At 44.4% G+C, this 18,612-nt stretch overlaps 1 protein-coding gene across 1 annotated transcript in view; it reads left to right on the top strand.

Annotated features, from left to right (window-relative positions):
• HDAC1 (histone deacetylase 1) overlaps positions 1-11,835 on the top strand; it is a 34,809-nt gene extending 22,974 nt beyond the window's left edge. The window contains exons 9-14 of the mRNA XM_040337040.1: positions 893-1,033; positions 2,650-2,758; positions 2,839-2,969; positions 6,142-6,288; positions 9,915-9,960; positions 11,387-11,835. Coding sequence (XP_040192974.1) covers positions 893-1,033; positions 2,650-2,758; positions 2,839-2,969; positions 6,142-6,288; positions 9,915-9,960; positions 11,387-11,414 — 602 coding nt within the window. The 3' untranslated portion in view covers positions 11,415-11,835. The remainder of the gene's footprint in view (positions 1-892; positions 1,034-2,649; positions 2,759-2,838; positions 2,970-6,141; positions 6,289-9,914; positions 9,961-11,386) is intronic.
• Positions 11,836-18,612: the final 6,777 nt, after the last annotated feature.

The raw sequence follows: 18,612 nt of genomic DNA, 5'->3' as shown, positions 1-18,612 counted from the left end.
TGACACCAATAATGAGGCACAATGACACCAATAATGAGGCACAATGACACCAATAATTAGGTACAATGTTCCCTAATGACACCAATAATGAGGCACAATGACACCAATAATGAGGCAATGACACCAATAATGAGGCAATGACACCAATAATGAGGCACAATGACACCAATGACGACAACAATGATGGGGCACAATGTTTCCTAATGAAACCAATAATGAGGCTGAATAACACCAATGATGACACATGTTTCCCAATGACAGTAATGAGGCTGTTCTTTTTGCACAATTGATTATTTGCTGAGCTAGCACCTGATATCTGAGAGTGGGGCAGGCTTAGGACTAACAAGATAACTGTACCGTACACTGCACATTAACTCCTGTCTCCCAGTGTCTGACCTTGCTCCAGCAGCTCATTATTCCCGCCGAAAGGCTCCTCTGATTCCAGCCGTGTGTGCTCCCAGTCACGTCACCGCTGATTTGTGCGGTGTGGATGAGACAGCTTCTTTGATTGGATCAGAGTGCGTGCGCACACACGCACGCACATCACTCCCGGGAGTTTCTTCTTTGTCACTCCCACTCAGACACGTCATCAATAGCCCTAGAGAACTGTGGGAGTTGTAGTTTGCGGTGCGGTGGGGACAAATGGATTTTAGTGTGTTCTTTTCAATTTTTCATGGCGTGTGGCGTGCCCACCGAAACAGCTTGCCGTGCCAGGAGCGGCACGCGTGCCACGCGTTCGCCATCACTGCCCTAGGCTTACACTCACGTCTAAGTTTTCCCATTTTTTTTTGTGGTAAAATTGGGTGCCTTGGCTTATATTTGGGTCGGCTTATACTCGAGTATATACGGTAACTATTTTTTTATTAAATGATGTGTTTTGTTTTGTTTTCAGGACATGCTAAGTGTGTGGAGTTTATGAAGACCTTCAATCTACCATTGCTGATGCTGGGTGGAGGTGGCTACACCATTAGAAATGTTGCCCGATGTTGGACATTCGAGACAGCTGTGGCTCTAGACACAGAAATTCCCAATGGTTAGTACAGTGGTTCTGCATTTTACAGCATGCTATTTTGCTTGTATGGGCAAGGTGGTTCCATGCTAATCGGTTCAGTCAAAGGGCATGGTATAGGACAAATGCCTGTATGACTCTTGTTGCAACAAACCTGCTAGTGATATCAAATTGGTCTCCCTTTTTGCAAATTTTGCTGCCGCTTTTTATTTAATCACTCGAATACTGGTCATTTTCACCCCTTTCCTGCCCAGGTCCATTATGAGATTTCAGTGTTGTCACACTTTGACAATTGCACAGTCATGCAACACTAGCCATACAGATTTTTTTTTTTTTTCTGCACACAAATAGAGCATTCTTTTGGTGGTTTTTAATCGCCACTGGTTTTTTTTTTTTTATTTATTTTTTGCTTTATAAACCAAAAACAACCAAATTCTGAGTGTTACTAAATGAAACCAATTCATTCAGTGATTGGCCATGTGATCTCCTGTGATTAGTCACAGTAGACCAGTACACTGAGTCATTGGCTGTGTCTGACAGAAACAGCTGGTACACAGGAGGATGACTAGTTTGACGCGTTTCACACAATTGTGTTGTGACCAAGCACATAAGTATGGCCTCAACACGCAACCTTTAAATTTACAGCTCAAATGAGAGCCATCTGAAAGGGCTTGAGTTGATTGGCTGACTAAGGACATACTTAAAACACACATGATAAAAACATTAAACAAAATCAATCATTGCATGTTTTTTTAGACCAAAGGAAAAATAATACCATTAGGGAAAAACTATAAAGTCATCTTTTTCAGATTGTGTAAATTAAAACTTCAGTTGTATTTAGACAATAGTATGTCCCAAAATAAGTGCTTAGTTGGCTGCATGTACCTAATTGCTTGTAGATATGCAGCACCTCAGCAAGTATTGCAAAGCTTTGTGATAAACCTGAGGGTGGTGGTCAGGATGGCTAAAATGTTGTTCTTTGAGCTCTGTGAATGGACCTCAGAAAATCCGATTTACAACTATTTTGAGTGGTGAAGTGTAAGTAACTTCCCTTGTAAAATGTAACCTTTCACTACACCATCCCATCAAAACCAAATTCTGTTGGCAAGTACAGATGCATTGCCAGTCGTCTTGGTAGTTCCTAAAACCAAAGTCCTATCAGTATGCAGGTCCTCAGTCATTTTATTTATTTTTTTGTTTTAGAATTGTCATGACGGAGGCCTTTACTCCATTGAATGGCACAGCACAATGCAGGGTACTTCCCAATTTGCTATAGCCCCATGTTGTGTGGTGAGTTGGGGACAGTCCTTGGCATCAAAACTTGTCATTGCATACTGTAGGTGCCTATGTTTCGTAAGCTTCTAGGGTGCATTGCAGGTGGACTGTCTACATTTTGCTGTGGATGGTGGCCCTTTTGCCCTGGGACCTAAGCACTTCCAAACCATCAGACCCCATTTGATGAAAGACTTGTTCTAAAAGGGCCCCTTCATTGGATAGGATTGGCTAAATTATGCAGATTACACTGTACTTAAAACAATATCGATGTTTTTTTTTTTTTAGTAGGAAAACTGTTCAGTAAAAATAACTTTGCTTGGTTAAGAATAACCTGTGGCCTTTTTTTTTTTTTTTTTTTTTTTAAGAGCTTCCATACAATGACTACTTTGAATATTTTGGCCCTGACTTCAAACTTCACATCAGCCCTTCTAACATGACAAACCAGAATACAAATGAGTACCTGGAAAAAATCAAGTGAGTGGTTAATTGACAGTATTTTATTTGAAATAAGGTTGCCAGAAGTAGCCTGCTTTAACTGCATGACTTTGTTTCAGGCAGCGACTGTTTGAGAATCTACGGATGCTTCCCCATGCGCCTGGTGTACAGATGCAGGCAATCCCTGAGGATTCTGTGCATGATGATAGTGGTGATGAAGATGATGATGATCCTGACAAACGTATTTCCAGTAAGTTTTCTTAGAGTGACCTCTTTAAGATCAACTTGGTTAGCATTGTACATTCTAATTTTTATAAAGTTGATTTAGTGATTTTTGCATGTGCTTCTAAAGGATTAAGGCAGTCTATAGACATTGGTGTTCATAGATGTGTGCGAGAGCTTGGTTGAACTTTTATACAAATGAGCAGCTGGTCCTCTAATGTTCCTGAATGAGCAAGCTTATAGATCAAAAGATAGTGAAAAGGGATCTTCTAAAAGTCATAAAGCAACCTTCATTATATAGATGCTTGCATACATCTCTACCTAGAGTATTTAGAAATAGAAGTGAAAAAAATGCAGGCTTTCCAAATATCTTAACTTCTACCCTCACCTATGCGATTACACATTTGTCCATTTTTATGCACAATCTTGTGTTTTTACCTTAACCTATACAGCTAGGCATGATAAAATAATTTTTACATTTTTATTAAGCAGATAAAATTCCAGCTGAACCGATTTTGTTTTATCGCCATAGATCAAGTCAGGTGAAAAAGTAATTGGGTCTATCGGTCCAAATGTGAACACAATATACGTTTTTTTTTTGTTTTGTTTTTGTGTAGATGGACTCAAATTTGTCTGTCTGCCTAATTTTTCAATTGTGCTTTTATGCTGCTGATCATCTACTCCAGTGTGGTACTGACCAGGTTGGCCTATCAAGACTTTGCAGAGAAGGTCTTGATGGGCCCCTCTTTTCTACAAAGTAGCCATAATAAATGGCAGACCCTGGAACAGACATCAGACTTGCTCCTTCTCCATGGCTTTTACAGGTGCTAAGCAGTGCATGTTGTAATCGAGATGTGAAGTTTGTGTTCTACTGTATGCATACCTCCCTGCCTTGGAGTATAGTCTAATAGAGTTTTCCTGCAGATAACAGAGCCTGGGAAATGCCCAGGAAAAACCCAAGCTTACTTGCTGACTGGCACACAGACAACCAATTAAACCAGTCTAACAGTATGTGTTAAAAACTGGTTTAGTCTGCACGCATTTGCAAACGCATGCGTAAGCCACAGAGCCTCATCGCAACACCCTGGTATCTGTGATCCTAACACTAAACTATGAGTGTCCCCACAATGAAGGCACATGCATTCTGATGGATAGATGAGGTCAGGTGGACTGAAGGGGAGCCCAACCCTTTCTTAAAGGTACATGAGCACACCAAACACCCAGCATCTAGCTCAATTGCTGCAAAGGTGTTGATGCGTTGCTGGACCAATACAAACACCAATGTGATATGAAAAACTAAACTCGGAGCTGGGTTGTCCCATTTTATATATGGCTGGATACTGTACGTGCATGTGCAGTACAGCAGTAAGGTTAACCGTGCTTCCTCTTGTGTGTCTGATGGGCTGCAGAGAGGAATACGTTTATCTGGGGTTTGCTATGTATGGGACTGTTTTTAGCTTTGGAGTTTTATGCTCCTACCATGCACTTCTCTGAAGTTTTGTCAGCCATTTTAAATGCTTCAGGCCCCATTCATATTAGAACGACTCAAGTCATCAGCTGCCTGTTTTCCCTCTCGTCGTCCTTGCAATTGGTGGAAGCTTTTCATCCATAATGGGGTGGGGGGGGGGTGTTCAGCTTTGGAGGCAGTTTTATGGGGCACTGAAAGTGATGTCCCCATCAAAAACTGCTGATCTACTGAGATCTTCATGCACAACCATCTCTAGGGTTTACAGAGAATGGTACGAAAATGAAAATATCCAGTGAGCGGCAGTTGTGTGGACAAAAATGTATTTTTATTTTTTTGTCAGAGGAGAATGGGCAGACTGGTTCAAGATGGTAACAAGGCAACAGTAACTCGCATAACCACTCTTTGCAATCAAGGTATGCAGACTACCATCTCAATGCACAACACATCGAACCTTGAAAAAGATGGGCTACAGGAGTAGCATCCAGTGTGGTCTGCTGCTGCTGTCAGTTGAGAACAAGAAACTGAGGCTACCGTTCACATATGCTCACCAGATTTGGACAATGGATTGGATTTTTTTTTTTTTGGCCGCGACATTTAGATGGTATGGTCAGAATTTGACATAAACCACATGATCCATCCTGCCTTGTATCAACGTTCAGGCGGCGAGTGGTAGTGTAATGGTTTGGGGAATATTTTCTTGGCACACATTGGGCCCCTTGGTACCAATTAAGCAGTGTTTAGGTATTGTTGCTGACCATGTCGATCCCTTTTATGACTACAGTGTACCCATCTTCTGATGGCTACTTCCAGCAAGATAATGTACTATATCATAAAGCTCAAATCGTGTTTAAACTGGTTTCTTGAACATGACAATGAGTTCACTACTCCAATGGCCTCCACAGTCACCATCCTTTTGGTATGTGGTGGAACAGATTTGCATGAGACAAATCTGCAGCAACTGTGTGATGCTATGTCAATATGGACCAAATTCTGAGGAATGTTTCCAACACTTTTATTAAATCTATGCCGCAAAGAATTAAGGCAGTTCTGAAGGCAAAAGGGGTCCAACCTGGTACTCGCAAGGTGTAACTAAAATGAAGTTGGTATTAAGTGTAAATTTAGGAGTCGCAAATGCAGTGCTCTAACCTGGAGAGCTTTAATGAAGACTTTCTAGCTGTAATCTTCCTCAAGTTGTCCAAACAGTACAGTGGAAAAAAACCGAAGAATTCAACTATAGTAAACGGCCTGAAATTGCCGGTATTTTACCTGAAGCAGAGATGCATATTGATCAGTTGAAGATTCATTGAGATTTTTTTTTTTTTTCCCTTGTTATGTCATATTCCTCTTAACATGTGGAAGGTTTGGTGTCATTGGGTGCCAGCTTTGTACATTGCTCCTTCAGGTGGCACATGAGCTGCAGGCAGTCCCTAATCCTTGTTCAAGTTGGGTCTGTTGGCAGTTTTGCTGTTACCCACCCTTCAGTTGGACTGTCAAATTTTGATCCATCCTTGACGAGCTGAGGTCAGTTAAAGCCTGTAGTAACAAAGTGTAATTTTATTTTTTAAAAAGTGGACAAATGAGGATTATATATATATATTTTTTTTTTTTTTTATAAAGGTAATGACAGGTATTTTGTTATGCCTGCTCTTAGGCAGGACTTTTAAATGTTTGAGATGGCTGAAGGTTTAAGTCTTTGTGCACTGTTGACAATGTTTCTTTCTCATTATTTTAGTTCGATCTTCAGATAAGAGAATTGCATGTGATGAGGAATTTTCAGATTCGGAGGATGAGGGAGAGGGAGGACGTAGGAATCTTGCCAATTTCAAGAAAGTAAAGCGTGCCAAAACAGAGGAGGAAAAAGATGGCGAGGAGAAGAAAGGTAAGAAACTAGTAGAAGGAAATCAAAAACCATTTTAAAATATCAGAGGGTTGATTTTTTTTTTTTTCATAACCCCCTGCGTTTCTGCAGTCAAGATATTTCAATTGGGCTCCACAAAGACAGCATTTCTAGTGCCACACATACTTTAAGACCCAGTGGAGTGATTAGGTTTAGCTTCAGTGCCTTTGAATAGTGTATCCTGTAATGGTTCCCAATGAGAGCCTAAAGTACAAATATTTTTACATTTACACCAGGGGTCCCCAACATGCGCACCGATGATGGTTCGCAGCCCAGGCTGCACAGGAGGAAGTGAGCAGCGACTGCAGTCGCTGCTTACCACCTATTGTGTGGCCATGCCTGAGTGTCCTCTCTCGGCTCCTCTGCTGCCCAGCAAAGGATGTCCTCCTGTCAGCAGGGCAGGGAGTCGCAAGAAAAAAATGTTGACAGTCTGGGAATGCCAGGCCCCCTGCGAACAAGGGCACATTGGAGTGCTTAAAGCGGGGGTTCACCCTTAGAGGGCACTTTTCCCCCTTAGATTCCTGCTCGTTTTTACTAGGGGAATCGGCTATTTATTTTAAAATATGATCCGTACTTACCCGTTTACGAGATGCATCCTCTCCGTCGCTTCCGGGAATGGGCGTTCCTTCTTGATTGACAGTCTTCCGAGAGGCTTCCGACGGTCGCATCCATCGCGTCACGATTTTCCGAAAGAAGCCGAACGTCGGTGCGCAGGCGCAGTATAGAGCCGCACCGACGTTCGGCTTCTTTCGGCTACGAGTGACGCGACGGATGCGACCGTCGGAAGCCTCTCGGAAGGCTGTCACTCAAGAAGGAACGCCCGCTCCCGAAGACCCATACCCGGAAGCGACGGAAGAAGATGCAGCTCGAAAACGGGTAAGTACTGCTCATATTTTAATACAAATAGCCGATTCCCCTAGACCGAACGAGCAGGAAGCTAAGGGGATAAAAAATTTTTTTTTACAAATGGGTGAACTCCCGCTTTAACTTGAAACAGGGAGGACGTGTACCCCAAAGAAAGGAGAAAAAAATATTTAGTTGGGGGGGATGGGGAGAGATAATTTTAGGAATCCATTGAGAGGAATTGCAAAACAAATATGTGAACTTGGGAAGGATTTTCGTTTTGATGAGGTTAATGCGACCCAGCAGGGACCGGGGAAGATTCTCCCATGCTTTCAGCTTGGCTCTGACTGAGTTGACTACTGGGGACAAGTTTAATGGAATGAAGTCGGCCACATTCCCCAAGATGCGTAGGTAAATTTGTCCACTCATTGTTTCTGAAGAGAAGCCAAAGCCTCTTTTAGCATCAATAGCAAACAATTGAGACTTTGACCAATTAACCCTAAACCCTGTCACTTCTGAGAATTCTTCTAGGACTAACCATGCCCCTCGCAGAGAGGCGCCAGCATCATTTAGGAAAAGTAGGTCGTCTGTGTACAAGGCCACCCTCTCCTCCAGCCAGGCCAGTTGTAATCCCTTTAATGTGTGGTAAAACAAACACATAATGCCTCAGGCACTGGTTCTATGGCATAAAGGGCCTTGCCGTGTACCCCTAGAGAGCTCAAAAACAGGAGATGGATGATTCACCAAAACGAATGGCAGCCATTGACGAAATATAAATGGTCTGAAACCATTGGATAAACACTAAGGGAAACCCCATTCTCCCCCGAATCTCCTACAGGAAAGGCCATTCAATCGAGTCGAAAGTGGCAACCACTCTGGTACCCTGATTGTTCACCAACCTTCATGCAAGGCATGACAATCCACAAAGGTTAATATCTGTAGACTTGTGGCCCATGAATCCGGTCCCAGTCTGAGTCTATCATGAAGGAAAGTGAAGGGTGAAGTCTAGCAGTTGGGAGCTTGGTTAGAATTTTGAGGTCACTTTTTCTTTTTTTTAAATCAAAACGACTTTTATTGAGCATAGAATAAAAATGGGTGAACAAACGGGTTATAAGTGCAACATGCACTACAAGTAAAGTGACATCAATTTGACATTCATTGAGGTCACTTTTGTGCAATAGGTCTATAAGAGCCAGATAACTTTTGGAATGAGAATAACATGCGCGTGAAGGTGAGAGAGCCCTGCTCTAGGCAATAAGTGTATAGGACAGCCAGCGAGCCAACATGTCTCCATGCGCTACATAGAAGTCAACCAGAAGACCATCCGGGCCAGGAGCCTTGCCAGTGGACATGGAGTTAATCACTGCAAGAACCTCCTCAGTGTTGATTGGATCAACTAGATGAGATATTTCCCAGTCGGAGAGCCAGCCAAGGGCTATTGGATCCAGAAGAGATGCCAATCTCTCTGGGTCTAAACCAGAGGGTAAAGTTGTTGGTGTACAAGTATTGATACCATTAAAAGCTTGCAAAATGGCCTCACCTGTTGGGGAGGCAAGTTCAGGAATTGCGGTAGTAGGGGTGTCATGGTGAGACATCACCAACAGCCTGTCATTCCTGTCCCCCTGTTCAAAGAACTTTTGTATTCTACAATTCCAGTCTAGTACCTGCTATGAAGTGAAGGTGAAGACTGTTTCGATGCCTGCAACGCATTAAAGTTTGAGGCAGCAATGGAGGTGAAGATCCTGGTGAGAGGTGAGATCCTCGGTAGCAGAGATTCTGGACTCGCACTCTGTCATTCGCCCAGTTTCCACCGCCCTCAGGAGCGTTCCTGGGTTCCATTTTGGCAAGTAAGGCCTGGAGCCTCCCGACCAAGATAGCGTCTGGCAGTGGTAAAGGGGATGGCAGCAATGCATTGAGTGGACTTGGCAGTCTTGATGTTTCTTCTTTGAAGGCATCTGCACTGGTGAAGCCACAGGAGGGGATCCACAGAGCCTGCTACTGGGATGGTGCTTGCGAGGAATGCAGGGGATACCCAGATGGTGGGTGTAACCAGGCCCCAAGGTATCTCGACCGGTGCAGGTATTCAGGTAGGGATGTGGAGACTGTGTGTCCAGGCCCAGGATGGGTGCAGTCCCAAGCATTTTAGCGGGATGAAGGCTGGAAATATGGCGGCCATCACCAGGCTTCAGCAGGTCGCGGCTGACTACAGTCAGTCAGTAGCGGCCATCCAAGCCCAAGCGGGAAGGTAAGGAGATGAGGATGGATGGGGATAGCAGGTCTGTGCTCCGTAGCCTGGGATGGAGGGTGCACAGCCGCAAGTTCTAGGTCAGCAAGATTGCCGCGGCCGGCCTCCACATGCAGTGTCAGCTCGACGGCCTATGGCTGAGCAGTGATCTCCTTCTGCAACACTGCTTGATATTTGGCTAGGGCAGAGCAGGGGATGGAGAGGAATGAACTGCAGGCAGTGTCAGTGCTCACCAGACCTATGGATGCATGGATGGCATAGGATGAAAGAAAGGGATTCCCGGAGCTCTTCTGTAACACGTCCACCGCTGCTCACATCAGGACCGCATAGATAAACAGAATTTCCAATCTGCAAAGAATCCTAAATTGTATTAGCTGTGTGTGTAAATTGTATTTATTTTCACAAAGCAGCTGGCTTGGCATATAGATGTTTAGGAGAGCAAAGAAATTTTGTTGTTGAATTTGACATGTTTGGGTCTCTCTTAAAGGAGAATTTATTTCTGATATATTAAACTTTGCAGATCTCGAGGATGACAAGCTAAAAGAAGAAAAAACAGAAGTTAAACGGTAAGGACCACACTTTAAAGAACTCCGGGCTAAGCATCTCTAAAAAGCCAAGTTTTCGTGGGAATGGCAACCCATTCATTTGAATATGTTGCTGCGCCTGCATTTCATGCCAGAAAGGTTCCTGCGCCATTTTTAAAGCGCAGCTGCAGGGAGAGTGCATAGCGCTTTTAAAGCGGTAATAAAGTCCTTTATAACGTACCTACAGGTAAGCCTATAATGAAGCTTACCTGTAGTTACAATGATTAGCTCATAAATGTGTACAGTTTAGGAGATGTCTACATATGTAGAGATCAGTAACTCCATCGGTGCATGCGCACCTCACTCTAAATAGCCAGCGTGCTGGAGTATGCCGTTCATTGGAAGTGCTGGGACTGTGACGCGCATGTGTCGGTGAGGTTTTTGTAAAAAAAAATAAAGCTTTGATTTACAAGTGCTTTGGATTAAAAGCATGTACAAACCACGGTTTTACTGTATGTGTGTGTGTATGTATGTATGTGTGTGTGTGTATATATATATATATATATATATATATATATATATATATATATATATATATATATATATATATATATATATATATATATATACATACATACATACATACATACATACATACATACATACATACATACATACATACATACATACATACATACATACATACATACATACATACATACATTAAAGGACATTTAAAAAAAAAAGAAGAAATCTTCTCAGTTTAGGCCGATACGTATTCTTCTACGTACTTTGGGGGGGGATAAAAAAAATCGCAATAAGCGTAAAGTGATTGGGTTGCGCAAAAGTTATAGTGCCTACAAAAAAGGGGATGGGATTCTGACTTTTTTTTTTTTTTTTTTTTTTTTTCCCGAAACATTCATTTATACAGCAAACGGTGCTATAAATATGCACTGATAACTGTATAAATTTAACTGGCAGGGAAGGGGTTAACACTAGGGGGTGAGGAAGGGGTTAAATGTGTAACCTAGGAGTGATTCTTACTGTGGGGGAGGTGATCAGGATTTACACACAGAGATCCACGTCCCTGCTCTGTCCCTGCTCTGTCACTGCTGATCGCGGGTACCTGACAGACATTGCAGCCGCCAGGCATGCTCATCTGCATCTCAGTGCTCCCAGTGGCCGGAGGACCTGAGGCTGTAAAGACGGCCTCCCGAATCTATAGAGCCACCTTGTGGCCGTCTCTTTACTATGGCCGGGTCTCAAGAAGTTCATTTTATTATTTTTTTGAATATACAAGTACATGATTAGCCATTTTCATTATCTGCTGAGATTTCAGCTTCAAGGTTTTTTTTTTTTTTTAATTTTTTTATGTGTTTTAAAGAGATTCCATACTTTCTGTTCTGTTGTGGTACATGTCATTGACTGCATTAATGATTTTTTTTTTTTTACACTCTCCCTACTGCAGGGTAAAAGAAGAGACCAAAACTGCCTGACATTTTTGAGTTTCAGATGACATCTCTAGACCAATCGATTCTTATGGTCATATATTTTATATGCCTTGTACAGTGATACTTATATAAAATAGAATGACCTGCCCAGGCTAAATTATTGTTATAATGAATGGAGAGAGAGAGAAAGATTAGACAAGAGGAGCCTTCTTTCTTCCTCTTAGTATGTTTAGGTATTAAGTCCTGTGCCCTACTTGTGTCAGTTGGGCAGTGGTTTATTCTTAAACGCGGCTTTCCTCTTAATGCAGGAAGCCTACATGAACCCTTTTCCTGTTCTACACCATTTTGCCAGTGAAGGAGCACTGGTACAGTCGATTCTTTGTATGATATCGCTCCTGTTCAGTCTGCTTGTTATGCCTTGAAGAAGGCTGCTGCATCCCCCGATCTGTTTGGTGAAAGAGGGGAGCCCAGGCGTCTTCCAGCTGAGGTAGTCCTAGCTTCCTGGGATAGGGACATGCAGGCTCCCAGTTTCCCAACACTCTTCAGGGATTCCCTGTTTGGATAATGCTGCTAAATATACCCATTATGTTTTATGAAGCAAAAATTTTAGGGGGGCGGGGGGGGGGGAGCCTGTGCAGCGGTTACCTGTTACCTCAAAGGGATTGCTATTTGGGTTTCTACTTTTAACCTAACTATGGGAGGGAGGGGGGGGGGTACAAAGAAATGCTTTTGGGTGTATATGTCCCTTTTTTTGTCATTGGGATTTTTTTTTAAATGGTTCTATTGTGGAGAAACTTTGTAATAAAACATTATACCAGACATTGTGGAGTGTCAATTCTTTCAATCAGTTCAGACTGGTGGGTCCTTTATTTTTTTTTTCTTTATTTTTTTCTTTCTATTTTTTGTTTTGGATTTTTTACAGTCACATTCTGTTTGAAAGTTTGTGCCTATAAAGGATGTGTATCTATCTCTATCTCCTCATACTTTTTATCCTGAAAGGCAATGTCATAATGTGCTAGTATACAGCATGCTAGCACATTAGGTGAAACATAACTGAAAACTCACCCTAAAGGCGCTTCCATCTTCACCTGGTCTTCCTTCCGGGTTTGTGGCTGGAGCTGTGATGATGTCACTTCCGCACATGCACAATGATCTGCCATTTTTGGCACAGGACACTGAAGGAACGGCACGAGTATGCTTTTCAGAGCACATGTGCCAGTGACCTCACTGGCTGCATATTCAGTAAATATTGTAACCTATTTACAGTGCCTATAGGCAAGCCTTACTATAGGCTTATATATAGGTACAATTCATGCATGGAGTTTACTCACTTTAATGCATTAAGGTAAATACCTTCCAATACTGGTTAGTAATACCCCCCACCCCGTAAATACTTTACCTGAGTCCTCGGCATATTTTTTTTGTCGGTACTTCGACATTATGGCGGACACTTTTGACACATTTTTGGGACCATTGTCATTTTTATAGCGATCAGTGCTATAAAAATGCATTGGATTACTATAAAAATGCCACTGGCAGGGAAGGGGTTAACACTAGGGGGAAGGGGTTAAGTATGTTCCCTTGGTGGGTTCTAACTGTAGGGGGGGGGTTGGCCTCACTAGGGGAAATGACTGATCGCTGTTCATACATTGTATGAACAGACGGTCAGGCATTTCTCCCCTGACAGGACCAGGAGCTGTGTGTTTACACACACAGCTCCCGGTCCTTGCTCTGTAACGAGCAATCGCGCGCCTCCGGCGGCAAGCACGCGCTCCTAGTGGCCGCTTCGCCCAACGTATAGCTACTGGCTCTCGTGCAGGGGAGCCGACCTACCGCCGGCTGGTCGGTAAGTAGTTAAGCTAGTGCATTGTTGGTTCACTTACCTTTTTTTCCTTTTGATTTCCCTTCTAAATGTTTTTTTCCTTTTGTCTGAATCTCACTTCCTGTTTCTCCTCGGTAAGCTTTCCACCATCATCCGAGCGGTGGAAAGTCATTTAGAACACCTTACTGAACACCTTACTGAGGAAGAACAGGAAGTGAGATATTCAGACAAAAAACAAAGAAAAAAAATATTTAGAAGGAAAATCGAAGGAAAAGGTAAGTGAACCAACAATGCACTAGCTTAAAGGAACCTATTTAGAAAATAGAAAATGAACCTTTACAATCCCTTTAATGATTCCCATAGACATGATTGCCAAACATAGGCACGCCTACTGTACATTACATGGTTTAAAAGTTTATGGTTACCCCTCTAAAATAAGTTCCAGTATTTCCTGTTAAAAGTTTTGATTGCTACAGCCGCAAACACATTTGCGTGCTTTCAACTTTGCAGCGCTAGTTTGGTGTAGAACCTTTTCTGTTTCAGACTGCCCTTGTACATGGTCAGATACAGACATGGTTTTTAAAGCTTGGTGTGGAGGTATTTGAGAGGCTTGTACAACAGCGTGGACCTCCGTGCTAATGAGCACCTTTTGAGATGAATTGGAATTCCAATGGAGATGCAGTCTAACATCAGTACCTGACCTCACAAATGCTATTATGGTTGAATATGCCAAAAATCACACACTCGCTCCAAATTCCTGTGCAAAGAAAGTCTGTTACAGCTGCAAAATGCAGGAGGGTAGGCCTTATTGATGGCCATAAATTTGGAATGGGATGTTATTTAATATGCTTGTAAAGGTGTAATGGTAAGGTGTCTACAGCCTTTTAGCCTAATGCCATGTACACACAATAATTTTTCGGCTTGTAAAAAACTACGTTTTTCAGCCTCTAGAAACAGTTTTTTCCCAACTTCATCATTAAAACGACGTTGCCCACACACGATCGTTAAAAAAGCGCGGTGACTTACAACACGTATGACGGCACTATAAAGGAGAAGTTCCATTCGGATGACGCTACCCTTTGGGCTGATTTCGTGTTGGTAAAAGACGGTTTGCGCTTTTCTGTCTGTTACAGCGTGATGAACAGTGGCGGCTGGTGCTCAAAATTTTTGGGGGGGGCGCAAAGGAAAAAAAAATTGCAGTCTCACTGTGCCCAAACGCAGCCACTGTTACATGCCATCAAATGCAGCCACTGTGCCATCAATTCGCACCACTGTGCCATGCCATTAAACGCAGTCACTGTGCCATCCATTGTCACCACTGTGCCATCCATTGTCACCACTGTGCCATGCCATTAAACGCAGCCACTGTGCCATCCATTGTCACCACTGTGCCATCCATTGTCACCACTGTGCCATCCATTGTCACCACTGTGCCATCCATTGTCACCACTGTGCCATTCCATTAAACGCAGCCATTGTGCCATCCATTGTCACCACTGTGCCATCCATTGTCACCACTGTGCCATGCCATTAAACGCAGCCCCTGTGCCATACATTGTCACCACTGTGCCATGCCATTAAACGCAGCCACTGTGCCATCCATTGTCACCACTGTGCCATGCCATTAAACGCAGCCACTGTGCCATACATTGTCACCACTGTGCCATGCCATTAAACGCAGCCCCTGTGCCATACATTGTCACCACTGTGCCATGCCATTAAACGCAGCCACTGTGCCATCCATTGTCACCACTGTGCCATGCCATTAAACGCAGCCCCTGTGCCATACATTGTCACCACTGTGCCATGCCATTAAACGCAGCCCCTGTGCCATACATTGTCACCACTGTGCCATGCCATTAAACGCAGCCACTGTGCCATCCATTGTCACCACTGTGCCATGCCATTAAACGCAGCCACTGTGCTATCCATTGTCACCACTGTGCCATGCCATTAAACGCAGCCACTGTGCCCTTTAATGGTCGCCGCTGTGCCAATTGTCCCCACTGTGCCCTGTAAATTGCGTTCTTCCCCCGCCCGGCACTTACCTTTACTGTCAGGCATCCACGTCCCACGATGTCTTCTCCCGCCCTCGATGACTGAGAGGCGTCTCAGCCAATCAGGTTACAGGTAGCCAGAACCGGCCAACGTGATTGGCTGAGACGCCTGTCATCTTATTCAAGGGGCGTACAGTCTGTGCGCTCCGAGAATAAGCTTCCGGGACCCGAGGGCTGTATTGGGAAAGCCTATCAGAGCCGTTGGCTTTGATAGACATTTCCCTACAGCCAACCAGCTGGCGTTATTCAGATGGCCGGACATTGAGCGCCGACCATCTGAATAACAGCGGCAGCGGCGAAAATAACATAGATTCGTGCAATGCATGAATCTATGTTATTTCACTCAGTGGCGGTGAGAGCCAGAGGGGGCGGCGCTCCAGCGCCCTCTATGGACGAACCGCCACTGGTGATGAATGTGCTTACTCCATTACGGACGGTAGTTTTACCGAACAAGCACTCCCGTCTCAAAACTTGCTTCTGAGCATGCGCAGGTTTTTAACGTAATTTTAGCCCACATGATAATTTTTTACAACCCGAAAAACGATATAGTTTAAAACGTTGTTAAAAATGCAGCATGTTTGAATTTTTATTTTTTTGTCGTTTTTCACAATCCTAAAAATTATATGAAGCCCACACACGATCATTTTAAATGAAATTTTTTTAAAACGTTGTTTTTTTTACATGCCAAAAAATGAGCGTGTGTACACGGCATAAGGCCTCATGCACACAGGATGTAAATCTTAAAAAAAAAAAAAAAAAAAAAATCTTCTAGAACTCAAAAAAAATGCCCAACGCTTATTAAAGTGTCGACACCTTTTGTAAAGCTATTACAGGCGTCAAGCTCTTGGGCATTTAATTTCATTGGCTGGAATAAATCTATTCTGGCCGTTGAAATGAATGCTCTAGCTTTTAGGTGAGTTTAGTCTTTTGGGACAGCAACCATAGAGAACCTGGCTCTTCCCTTCTCAGGAAACGCAGCCTTCAACTCCAAGATTTAAGCCTCATCCTCCCCCCTCAGTTAGCGGTGTTTTCCTGCCGGAGGACACACCATAAGGAACCAAGCTGAGCAGCCGGGGAGGCTGAGGCTATTTTGTTCTCTCTCTCGCACGCGCTAGGGAGCCCATGGCACCGGATGTGGCTGCATTCCGCGCACCCCGGCTTCTCTTGGGGAGGTCCGCTCTTCGTTTGCCATGGGGTGGAGCTGCGAGAAGTGTACTAGGTCCTCCCTGCATTCGCGGTCGGCTCTGGAGGCCGGATAGTGGGAGCGTGCATTTCCGCGGGATCCACGTTTTCCGGTTCCAGGCGTGGCCTACGAGAGCGGACCGAGTGCTGGGCTGGTGTTCCCTTACCTCTCCCCATTGGCTCCATGGGTATTTCTCCCCTCCCTGGTGGTCGAGGGGAAGGAGGGTGCATCTGGGACCCTGGTGGTGGGTGGTCCGGTGTGTTAAGCGCTGGTGGGCTCTAGCTTATGCAGCTCTCACTCACACACAAGTAAGTCGCCCCATGGGTCTAAGAAGAAATGCCCTTTGTGCAGAACTGCCATGGGAGCGTACTAGGCCAAGGCACTCTGCAGGGAGTGTATTGAGGGGCTAGTAAGGGAGCAGGCGGCAGAGCAGGGTGTGGACCTGGCAGCGTCAGTTAAAGAGCTTTCGAGCACTTTTCAGGCACTGTTTTCCAATTTTCAGTCGCCCCAGAGCAACCTTTCACCAGCACAGCGGAGTGTTACACCTAGCCTAGCGGAAGTTCTTCCTAGTAGTGGTGAGAAGCCGGAGGGCTCCAGAGAGGAAATTGAGGAAGAGGCAGACAGCGCTGATGCAGATTCTTAGGGAGAATCGGATGGACAGGGAGTCCAATAAAACCTCTCGGTATAAGCATTCCCTTGAGGAGGTGGAGGATCTCTTAGAAGCGATCCACACCACTTTAGGAAGGCTTTGTAGCTACACGATCGGATGTACAAGGGCTTAGGGGAACAGAAAAAGAGGGTGTTACTAGTCCATGATGTCTTGATCGATGCCATCAAGAGAATGGCATGATCCTGAAAGGAAACTCTTTTCAAAGGCATTGAAAAGTTCCTCAGGCTGGTGGTAAAAACCAGAGAAGGGTTTTTTTTTATCTTCAGTTCAGAGCGCTCCCCTTTGGTCTATAATCTCCCCCCCCCCCCCCCCTCGCATCTTCAACAAGGTGATGGTGGAAGTCTTGCCATTCCTGCGACTCAAGGGAGTCTCAGTAGTCGTATACTTAGATGACCTTCTTCTGTTTGCCCCTTCTCCAGAGCAGTTGTCTTGGGATCTTCAGGTAGCAAGAGACATCCTAGAAAACTTGGGGTGGCTCTTGAACCTAGAGAAATCCAGCTTAGTTCTGTCCCAAAAAGTCACCTTCCTGGGCTACGTGTTGGATTCAACAAGTCAGAGGGTCTTTATTCCCTCAGAGAAGATTCAGACGGTAGACAAAGCATTGTTGCTTCTCCAGGGTAGCTGTCGGGTCTCGGTAAGAAAGGCATTGTCAGCCTTGGGCCTACCGAAATCGATGCTCCTGGCAGTTGAGTGGGCGAGGCTGCATTTTTGCCCTCTACAACTGTTTATTCTGAGAGTCTGGGACCACAGTCGGGGGTCCTTTGGATTCCCTGATTTTGGTACCAAGTCGGGTCAAGTAATGCCTCTGGTGGTGGAGAAAGGGGGTAAATCTGTTGCAGGGTCTGGAATGGATCCTACCGCTATCCAGGACTGTCACGACCGATGCGAGTGGAACAGGTTGGGGATCGCACCTAGATTCCCGGATTGTACAAGAGACCTGGGGGGAGAGAGAGGATGCAGAGAGGTCCTCCAACTGGAGAGAGCTGAGGGCAGTAGCGCTGGCACTCAGATCCTTTCAGGGAGAACGTCAAGGTCAGCATGTGCGTGTCCGGTTGGACAACTCCCCAGCGGTGGCCTATATCAACAGGCAGGGGGTGGTACCAGAAGTGGATCCCTGTGCGTTCTGGCAGAAGCCATCGTCAGATGGGCTGATGTCAACATTCTGTCCCTCTCTGTGATACATTTTTTTTATATATATATATATATATATATATATATATTTTTTTTTATAACGGATCCGGCCTTTTTGCAAAAAGTGGCCTCTAGGTTTCGTAGAGGCCAGAAAATAATTGTACCTACTTTCTGTTTGAATCCTGTGGGGGAACTATTAGGGGTATTAGGACACATTCCACCAGGGCAGTGGCGACTTCTCAAGCAGAGTGGGCTGGTGCTTCTCCAGAGAAGATTTGTAGGGCTGCAACATGGTCCAGATTTGCCACGTTTGTGAAGCATTACAGATTGGGCCTGCTGTCAGCCAAAGACCAGGCCTTTGGTCGTAAAGTATTGCAGGC

This window comes from Rana temporaria, chromosome 2 (assembly GCF_905171775.1).
Source record: "Rana temporaria chromosome 2, aRanTem1.1, whole genome shotgun sequence".
NCBI lineage: Eukaryota > Metazoa > Chordata > Amphibia > Anura > Ranidae > Rana > Rana temporaria.
This window is presented reverse-complemented; position numbering and strand designations above follow the sequence as displayed.